The 10,580-nt window shown below is 46.6% G+C and overlaps 1 protein-coding gene across 1 annotated transcript; it reads left to right on the top strand.

Annotated features, from left to right (window-relative positions):
• Positions 1-3,749: 3,749 nt before the first annotated feature.
• Positions 3,750-8,094, top strand: LOC147466216 (uncharacterized). The gene is made up of 3 exons (XM_086524628.1): positions 3,750-6,767; positions 6,907-7,245; positions 7,371-8,094. Exons 1-3 carry the CDS (start codon positions 4,088-4,090, stop codon positions 7,661-7,663), a joined length of 3,312 nt encoding a protein of 1,103 aa, XP_086380754.1. The 5' UTR covers positions 3,750-4,087; the 3' UTR covers positions 7,664-8,094.
• Positions 8,095-10,580: the final 2,486 nt, after the last annotated feature.

Raw genomic sequence — 10,580 nt, 5'->3', positions numbered from 1 at the left:
GCTTGGCATACAGCTGGTGTTCCCGGAGGCGCTGGAGTACTGCGGCGACATGCTTCTGGTGCTCTTCTAAGGTTTTGCTGTAAATGAGAAAATCATCGTTGTAGGTGATTAGGTAGTCGTCAATCATGTCGCGGAAACTGTCATGGATTATTCTGCAGAAAGTGCCAGGACCGCCGGTGAGACCGAACCCCAGGACCATCCATTCCCAGGAGCCGTAGCGTGTGCGGAAGGCGGTCTTCGGGATGTCTTTAGAGGCGATGCGGACTTGGTGGTAGCCTGAGCAGAGGTCGATGCGAGTGAAGTATTGGGCACCCTGTAGTCTGTCCAGAAGATCTTCCATGAGGGGGACTGGGTACCTGTTCTTGATAGTTATCTTGTTGAGGGCCCGATAATCCACGCATAGTCGCATCGAACCGTCTTTCTTCTTGACAAACAGGACTGGGGCCCCAAAAGGAGAGCTGTTGGGCCGGATGAAACCTTGATTCTCTAATTCTTGGAGTTGCTTCTTGAGCTCTTTGAGCTCGGTGTCGTTCATGCGGTAGGGGGCCTTCGCCGGGGGTGTGCTTCCTGGGATGAGGTCAATTTCATGTTGAATTTGACGTGGAGGGGGTAGGCCGGGGGAAGTTCTGGAGGCATGACATCCTTGTACTTCTGGAGGATGGGGGTAAGGGAGGGGTCACCCACTTTGGCCTGCTCGATGGTGATGGAGTTGATTCTTGCTGTGGGCTGTTCCTTTGCTTGCATGATGCAGAGGTGAACCTGAGCTCCTTTCTTGAGGTCCCGCTCTGCTTCCTTTGCACTCATGAGGTTGAGTCTGGGGGAAGATGTCTCTGGGACTTTTTGTTTGCCTTTCATCGCTGCCAATTGAGCAGGGTCTTGGCGGTTGATGGGAGGGGGGTTGGTTTGAAGATGCGCCTGGCGGGTGAAAGCTTGCTTTGTTGTGAGTCTGGCGCCTTGTACTGTCACTGCTTTGCCTTGATTATTCAGCAGTAATTGGTCCACCTTCATGCCTAGGAGTGCAATGAGGTACTTGTCGTTGAAGGAGAGACCAATGATTGCCTCAAAGTCGTCCATTGGGACCACTATGAAATCAAGTCGACATGTGAATTCACCCATCTCGATCCTGACTTGACGGGCTGCCTTTACATTGCTATCCTTTCCTTGGGCAAACTTGACTATAGTTTCATTGACAGTGGTGAGGCGTAGGCCCAGGCGAGCGGCGCACTGCGGGGATAGAAAGTTGTGTGTAGCGCCTGAGTCTACCATGATCCATTGCGGCTAGGAGCCAATTGTTGCCTGGACATACAGGTTCTGGATGTCCGTTATCGCTGCTGCCATGCATTAAGGGTGGAGGGATACCGCTCCAATCCGGGGTTGCTGGTTGGCAACAGGGCTAGCCAGTTCTTCGACTCTTATTTTGGGTGGGGAGGGTGGTTCGTCTATTTGGAGGGTGTTGACCCTGCTCGATGATGAGGATGCTGGATTTCTCTTGCGGACACATGCGTAGTTGGGGCCATGAGCAATCCTGCAGTCACTGCACCAGACGCGATCAGGGTGCGGGTTGTTATTATTGCCGTTGTAAGTATTGGAGGCAAAACTGTTGGGTGTGGGGTTGTAAGAATTGCTCGCAAAAACGCTGCGTGGGACTAAGGGTTATTTCCGCGGCCTAATCCCGGGTTGGAATTGGGTGGTGGTGGGCGGGTAACATTGCTTCTGTTATTGTGTACAAATCCGCGGCCTTGCCCGGTGGGTGGGTTAGGCCAGTTGTTGGGGGCAAAATTGTTGGGGCGAGGGTTATTTGGAGGCAAACCTGGTGTGGGGTTTGTGTCGCATAGCTTTTCTGCCATATTGGCGGCCACTTCCCAGGTGTTGGGATTCTGCTTTTCGACCTCTCGACGGGCCCAGGGCTTAAGGCCATACAGGAATCCATGTAACCTGTCTGCTGTGTGCATTAGTGGGAGTTGAAGCATCAGTCAGCGGTACTTGACAACGTAGTCTGATATGTGGCCATCTTGGCGCAGATCGCGCCACGAGTCTCTGACTTTGTTGCCCTCATTCTCTGGGATAAAGTAACTGATCATGTCTTTTTGTAGGTCCTCCCAGTCCTCCCAGCGTTTTGATTGCTGTTCAGTGAGGAACCATACATAGGCGTCGTCGGCCAGAAAGGTTTTGGCCACTTGCATCCATCTGCGTCTGCCTATGTTGTTCCACTGCATGTAGTCTTCTACCTCGCTGAACCACTTGTTGAGTTCTAGTGAGGTGCGATGGCCTTTGTATTTCTTTGGGGGACTGGGTTTGAATTTTTCCAGTCTGTTTTCATCTTCTAGATGTCTGTCAGGGCTGTAGTAGCGTCTTTCACTTTGATCATCCTGATAATCTTCGTCTTTGGGTCGCGGTCGTCTTTGTGTGTTACGCCGTGTGTTGACATTATTGGTGCCTGGTCGGTCTTCGTATCGTTGGCCTAGCTGTGTTTGAATCAAGTCGCCCAGGTTAGCCGACATCAAGTTGATCTGTTGTTCCACGGAGGCCATGATGCGGGCCTCCAGTCTCCTTTCTATTGTGTCTTGGGCATCTTGTCGTGTCTTCGTTTCCTTCTTCTTCTTCTCCTTCTTATTCAGATCAGGCTCGGTTCTGTATCCGTCATCATATTCTTGATCTCCAGCCATTTCTGTACTTTTGTGGCCGAAGCCGAAAAGAAAAACTCAAAAATGTCGAAAACTGAAAAACTGCGAGAAATGGCTTGAAAACGTTGAAAAACTATGAAACCGCGCAAAACGGGGTCCAAAACAACGAAAACCGCGAAAAACGGCTCAAAAAACGGTGAAAACCGGTCCCAAACGGTGTAAGACGGGGCTAAACGAGGTAAAACGTTGAAAAAACGATGGGGAACGTGGAGAAACACGTCAAAACGGGCAAAACGTGCCGAGAATGCGTAGAACGCGATGAAAACGGGGCGAAACGCGGGTCAAACGAGGCAAAATGGTGAAAAACTGTGGGGAACGTGGAGAAAACGCAAGGAATGGGACACAACGGGGCAATCACGTGAGGGACGTGGTGAAACGAGGCAAAACGGGGCAACACGGGCCGAGAACGCGTAGAAAACGTGAAAAAACGAGGCAGACGGGCCGAAAACGTGGTGACAACCACGGGCCACGGGCCGACGTCGGGTCGGTGGGGACTCGAGCCGAAGCTTTGATACCAAGTGTGACGCCCTCGTTCGGGGCGTCGCGAAAAAGGGGCCGCGCCGGCTCACCTGCGATGTAAACGGGACCTGTAGACAAGCAAACGCATACACAAGAACGCAACTTAAAAACTGAACGCAAGAGGGACACGAGAGTGAAGGACGCGAACGAATGATCAATATCATAAAAAAGTGCCGAATACAAGGGACGCAAGTAATCACATGAAAACACATGAAAACGGGCTGACAAGTTGGGAAAAGTGGCACATACTTCCCTTATATTGCAACTTGCACCCAAGTAGAAGGCAAAACCAATTCTGAGAAAGTTTTGAAAGACTCCTATGGATCTAGAAAACTACTTTGATCTAGAAAACTACTTTTAAATTGCTAGTGGCAAAGAGGCACATTGCATTGGAAAGTGGAAGGGCCCGCCCCCCCCCCCCCCCAAAACATAACAAATTTTCCCCGCATTGACTTGGTTCTTTTGGTGGCGTCCGTCTTGCCCGCAGCCCAACTTCCAAGTACAAGTTACAAGCACAGATATCTTGTGAGAACTTCTTGTCTCGTGTCACAGAAATATAGTAGTGCTCTCGAGGTGAAGCTGCCAAAGCCCAAATTATTAGGTTCTTTTGCTCTTTCTATCACAACCCCATGAAAGTTGACAGGCACTAATTCCTTTTGCTTTCTACAAGCTCCCTATAAATTTTGTTCTCCCTCTCTCTCTCTCATCTCTCGATTTTCAAGCCCTTCGGACACTAATATCTTGATAAGTAGTTCGCCTGCAATATTACCTCACAGAATAGGCGCCTCGACATAAGGCATGTGCTTAATAGGCTTATAATACTCTTCCTCTTTAGCTGCTTGGTTTAATTATAGCTAGCCTGGAACTTTCTTGCGCAACATTTAATGGCCTTCAATATCTTATTGCCCATAATATTGAAGTTATTGCTAGTACTCTTACTTCCCCATATTGTGACTTCCTTATATGCTCGTTCTGCCCAGGAGAATGCCAACATCCTTCTTCAAGTGAAAGCCCTGCTTGTCGATCCCACAGGCTCTCTTAGGACCTGGACTCAAGAGAGGACATCTACACTTTGTGAGAATTGGCAGGGAATCACTTGTGATAGAAAGTCTTCTGTCACTATTAAAATTATTGGCATTAATCTTTCTTACAAGAACCTTTCTGGAGGCCTTTCCCCTGCCATTGGCTCCTTAAGATCCTTGCAAGTATTGAACATGTCTTACAATATGCTAGTGGGAAGAGTCCCTGCGGAAATCGCCGGTTGCGAAAGCTTGAAGTCGCTCGACCTCTCCAACAATAACTTCTCCGGGGAGATTCCTATAGGGCTTTCTATGCTCACACACCTTGAAACTCTCTGTCTTTGGACAAACTCTTTTGCTGGCCCCATACCACAAGATCTTGCCCACTGCTCTCAGCTTAAGTACCTTGACCTTGGAGGTAGCTACCTAGAAGGGGAAATCCCACATGCTCTTGGAAACCTCTCCAACTTGGTCCACCTGACTTTGGCTGGCAATAAGCTTTCTGGAGTGATCCCTCGTTCACTTGGGCAGTTGAAGAAATTGGAATGGCTATACATTGGCTACAATCAGCTCACTGGTGGCATACCTTCACAGCTGGGGCAGGTCTCTACCCTCAAGCACCTAGACTTGGTATATAACAGCCTTACTGGAGAGCTTCCTCATTCTCTCACCAACTTGACCAATTTGGAATACCTTTTTCTGTACGACAATCAGCTCCACGGATTCATTCCGCCCACCATAGCCAACCTCACCAAGCTCATCTCTCTTGATTTGAGCAGCAACATGATGAGTGGGAGCATACCAAGGGGCATCTCCAATCTCAGGCAGCTGCAAATTTTGAACCTTTTTGATAATGGGTTCTCAGGGGAAATCCCACATGCATTAGCAGAGATGAGGAATTTGGAGGTGCTGGCCTTGTGGATGAACAACCTAACAGGGGAAGTACCATCAAAGCTAGGTTCTCTCAACAATCTCACCCTGCTGGACTTGTCCAGCAATCAGTTGAGAGGTCATGTACCTCACCAACTTTGTACTTCTCAAAGTCTGCACAATCTCATCCTGTTTGCCAACTCCCTGTCTGGTCCCATCCCCCCAAGCTTGGCCTTGTGCCGCAGCCTGCGGCGGGTCCGATTACAAGGTAACCACCTCTCCGGAAGCATCCCTGCAGCATTTGCCTGTCTCCCTCATGTTTACTACTTGGATCTCTCTTCCAATAATTTGTCTGGAAGACTTGACAACTTGACATGGGACATGCCTTCTCTTCAAGTCTTACGTTTGCAAGGAAATAATTTCACTGGGTCTATACCCGCCTCTTTGCAAAAATCCAAGAGCCTAAACACCTTAGACTTATCTCAGAATTTAGTTGTTGGAGGCATTCCTTTTGAGTTGGGCTCACTACCCAAGCTCAACAAGCTCTACTTGAATGGCAATATGCTCTCTGGAAAGATTCAGAGCGGGGGCTTCTTGATGTGTAAGCAGCTTACCGACATAAACTTGAGCAATAACCAGCTTATTGGCTTCATTCCCAAAGACCTAGCCAAGTTGGAATCATTATGTTCTCTTGATTTGTCTCACAATCAGTTTTCTGGTGTTATACCTCCTGAGTTGGGAGACATGGATTCCTTGGTGTTTGTCAACCTATCATTCAACTGCCTCTCCGGTGAGGTGCCGCAATTGGGTGCCTTCATACAAATCAATGCAAGCTCCATTGAAGGAAACACAGACCTCTGTGGTGCAAGCATAGGAAAACCTTGTATGCATTCAGCACCAGAGCATGTGTTCTCCATTAGATCAGTCAAGGCAAGAATATTCACTGCTATTCTCTTTTTGATGGGGCTTATGATTGCTATGGTGGGTGTTGGAAATGTTATTTGGAAAATTAGCAAGCAGGAAAAGAAGCAGATGATCAAATGTCAAAGCAAGGGAATAAAGCTCAGACCTAATTACAGTAATGAAAAATCTGCACGAGCAGGTGAGTGGGCTCTAACGCTATTTCAAACCATTCGGCCGAGCATAGGAGATATCATGGAGGCGATGAAAGAAGAAAAGGTTGTGGAGAAGGGGTCTGCCTTTTGTGTCTTGTACAAGGGCTCCACTAAAGGGGGTGCCCCCTTTGGAGCAATGGAGATGATTTTATCAGGCAGTGATCAGAAGCAGCCCAAAGAAAGGAATGATGAGTATTTGAGGGCTGTGCTTGGCACAATAGCAAAATCAAGACACCCCAACATTGTGAATGTGTATGGGATATGCTGTGGAGTGGCCAGCTCTATCATGGTGCTGGAGTTGGTTGAAGGGTGCAGGCTGAAAAGCTTGATCCAACATGGTTGTCTCAGAGGTGTTGCATTTAATGCCGAGAGGAGGCTACAAGTTGCTATAGACGTAGCTGAGGCTATCGCGTACCTACATAGCTATTGCTCTCCTCCAATCCTGCATGCTTGTGTCAGTTCCAACAATGTTATTATTGAGGACAATTTCGTTGCCCGATTGCTTCCACCCAATACACCAAGTTCTCGTTTCATTACTGAGACCAGCAGTGCAGAGAAAGGTAAGGTCAAGGCCCATTTTTACTTGAGTATAAGTTTATTGCTTACCTACAACTAATTTGAAGACAGTTTTTATTGCTTTATGTTATCAACACAATTCTATTATGATACATGTTAATGTGATGATCATTTATGCTATAGAATTATATAATAGAGCAGCTCCACGTCCAGCTGTACTGCGTGCAGAAGTAGAAGATGGGAAAGGGGATGGGTTTGCGGATGACGTGCGCGCTTTCGGCGAGCTGCTGCTGGAGTTGGCTGCAATGCGGATGAGGACGATCAGCTGGGGTGTGCTCGGTAATACGTCGTCTAGACAGCCGGCCGGATCACGCATCATTAGCACGTTGAGAACAGGCGAGCCGGGGGCTCAGAGGCATGAGCTGTACTGTACAGAGACCGAAGGACTCGTGAATGCAATTATCGTCAGTGATCAGTCGACTGCGAAGGCACAGCAGGTGCGTACTGATGCAGCTGCAGCAGGTAGATGTACAGGCCAGGCGGCGCAGGTGCAGGATTTTAATTATAACCATTGCAACGTCGAAAAAGAAGGGGATGAATCGAGCTCAAGTAAAAGAATAGTGACTTTCATGGAGAGGATCGGACAGGAGCTCACGAGGGCGCCGGCCTCGCGGGTGGCGCTGCAGCAGGCGCTGCGGCAGCTGCACAGAATAAGGCGGCGCCGTCACCGCGCTGCCTCTTAGCTGCGGCGGAAACGGCGCCCGCCCACACGCCGGGCAACGTCCCATCTCATCTCGATATCACTTCACTCTTTTCAGTGACACCCCGGCTTGGCCCCAGCTACACCGGGCGCCGCAGGCCTCGTGAAATGGAATCTCGACCTCGAGTGATGAACCCTTCTTATAATATCTTCCCCGGGCTAAAAAGCCATGGCTTCTGACTGACTGCTCCAGCTCTAGCTGCCTCGGCGGCCAGTATTTGTATCTCGCTCAATTTCTGATTCGATATGCATTATGCAGTCTTCAAGTACGTCACGGCCCATGCAGAGAAGCAGACCGGCCAGTTTTGACCATCGCACACAAAAGCGTGTTTCCTTTTGCTTGTCCTCGGCAGCCGGCAGGAATATAGTCTTCACGCTTACTGTCTCTTTTTGCGAGGTCTTGCATTTGTAGATTCATTTCCCTTTTCAGCTCTGACAGGTCGTGAGCTCAAGACTCGTGAGATGCCCCTTTGAGGTCTCTTGGGATTGGTTCTTCGACAATATTGGAGCTTCTCTGTTTTTTACATACTAAAGTAAGTTAAAAGAGACATTTTTGTAGATGCAAGGCATTATCTTACCCAAGTTTTCGGCGTGCCGAATTAGGGCACACACTTATTGATGACCACGATTTTAGGAAGCGTTTGGGTTTGTGAATGAGATAGGAACCATTCGTAAGTGTATAGAAGCACTCTTGAGTATTCATCATCACTAAGGTCTAAATTAAATTCACCGAGCATAAAGGCTAGGATAATCGAAGAAGTGCAGGGTAGTGTCTAACCTAGGATCAAGGTTGCGAACTGTAAAGAAGTAACATCTTGTAAATTGAAGTATTGATGGATATGTAAACTCTGGTCGGAAAGTAACCTCATATCCAAATGTAAACTTGGGTTCTCGATAAACATAGGTCCCCACTCGGGGGGTTCACTTTTTAAACATGTAAGTCACCACGTGAATTTAAATGAATGGATTTTTTAATTGTCAAAATTTTAAAAATTTAACAAGATTATATTAACCAAAAAGATTTTTTAATTGAATTTTTAAAAAAAATCGTAAAATTTTTAAGAAAAGGGATCATTTTATTACCTTAAACATGTAAGTAAAAGGGTTTTTTAAATACCCTTTGAATGCACGTTATACGAATAGTTTCTTAAAAGTGCACCCCTCGAGGGTCTCCAATGTCACACACTTATGGAATTTGATCAAGTCGCCAACTTCAAAGACTCACGTCCTCTTCTACTATAGTTGCCCATATTCAAGATATCATGCTGCCAAAATGAGCTCTTAACATGGCCACAGGTCTCTTTTGACAAAAATAAACAAACATTGAATCGAAAATTTGGGCCAACAAGATCTGTGATGCTCGATTCATGCATCGTGAAACTTTCACTTGTCTGGAGTTATCTCAATCAAATTTATTACAGAGTTCTTTTCATGTGCGACATAAACATGGGCTAGCTTTCAACTTGCCTTTCCACTCATTAAATTCAAATTTACAAGAGAATGACTAAGAGGCTATTCCTCGAGGGGTGTACCTCACAATGTGTAAGTGGAGCACATGAGTTCACTCAGAGGGGTTTTTTAATTTCTAAGAGTTATAGAATGTCATGAACAAAAAGGGTTAAAAATTTGAAATTATAGAAAAAGTTACAGATTTATGAAGGAGTCATTTTATCATGGTGAAGAGTGTGTGTGCGTGCGTGCGCGCGCATGTGTGTGTGTGTGCACGCGTGCGAGTTTGGAGGAAGTTTATAAATACCTCTTGAATGCATGTGCTATAGGATTTTTTAGAAGGTGAACCCCTTGGGTCTATTCACACCTCACATAAGCCATGTAGCCATGTTATATATGCCATCTTGACTTAGTTTACGAGACAATTGTGAATTATAGCTTGATGACTATTTTGATTCTTACCAACAAGTTAGATAGTTTCAATGCTCAACTCTTAACACACAGAGCTTGGGTTAGTAAAAGGCCTTATACATGTGCCAAAGTGTATATTGATCCTGAGGGATAAGCTCACAAAATGTCCGTCCTTAGTGTGTCCATTGATGTACAAGTCGTTCTTGTATGGTTGGTATGAGCATTTACATAGGCATAATTTATAAATGCATCAATAGGTGTGTCAGTATAAGTGTACATGTATACGCCAATGCATGCACTAATACTATAATAGAAAAACTCCATAACACTAAGGATACTATTGGATCGACTTAGGTTGTCACCCAACCCAGTTGTGCATAGAGTATTTTAAACATAACCTTTATCGAGAAGATCCTTCGTTCATCTTGACTCTATAGTCCAAGTATAGGCACATCATCTTGCTGACCTTGACCTTAAGGAGATGCTATAGGATGTGTTGTACAAAGGGTTTGATGTGTCTCTAGTACAAAGTTATTGTAGTATATTGTCTTTTACAATATTGGCGCAATGTGCTATATGCATTGAAGGAATTTCTACTTTTATAGCTTACTAAACCTTAAAACTAGCTTAGATATTGCCATAATATTATGATATCTTAACTAGCAAGTATACCACAATAAATAAGGCAATATACGTGTCTCCTCGACCAAACATACTAATATCCATATGATAACAGTAGCGATGTGACTGGGGCACAAAGACTATGGTAGTGCTAAGTAGCGCGAATCCGTCGGGCCTGACCACGCTCTTTTTCAACCTATTTGACAATGGGTCGCCCCTCCTAAGAGGTTCTACACACGTGTGGTGTCTCGGCCCCGGCCTCCTGCTTAGCCGCCGTGCACGCCATGGCTTGCATGAGCATGCATGTTTTGCTCGTCAAAATAGGAAAGCGAGAGAGAGGAAGAAGACTTCCGGAGAGAGGAGGCCATGTCTCATGCTGAGATCAAGAGAGAGTCCTTTTCTTCCATGGCTTCTCTCCTCCATGATCTGATACCAGTGTAAGAACTAGGGATTCTAGACCATAGGATCCTCCTCTCAACCCCCCATTATATAGACGAGCTCCTAGCCCCTTTCCCTAGACGGATCCCTTGTCCACACTGTCTAGCCCGGCCCCTAGCCGTAAGTCCATGACTGCCCTAGTCCTTAGGCTTGGGCCTTGCCCCTACAGAACCCTTGT

This window comes from Adiantum capillus-veneris, chromosome 1, assembly GCF_014529385.1.
Source record: "Adiantum capillus-veneris isolate H3 chromosome 1, ASM1452938v2, whole genome shotgun sequence".
Lineage (NCBI taxonomy): Eukaryota > Viridiplantae > Streptophyta > Polypodiopsida > Polypodiales > Pteridaceae > Adiantum > Adiantum capillus-veneris.
Note: the sequence above shows the minus strand (reverse complement) of the source record. Positions and strands in the feature narration are given on the sequence as shown.

What these genes read in the sequence shown, in the direction of transcription:
- LOC147466216 (XM_086524628.1), top strand. Translation starts at nt 4,088, where the DNA reads ATGGCCTTCAATATCTTATTGCCCATAATATTGAAGTTATTGCTAGTA. An exon ending in GACCAGCAGTGCAGAGAAAG is followed by an intron (nt 6,768 to 6,906) that starts GTAAGGTCAAGG and finishes TTTATGCTATAG; the next exon opens with AATTATATAATAGAGCAGCT. An exon ending in TACTGATGCAGCTGCAGCAG is followed by an intron (nt 7,246 to 7,370) that starts GTAGATGTACAG and finishes AGGATCGGACAG; the next exon opens with GAGCTCACGAGGGCGCCGGC.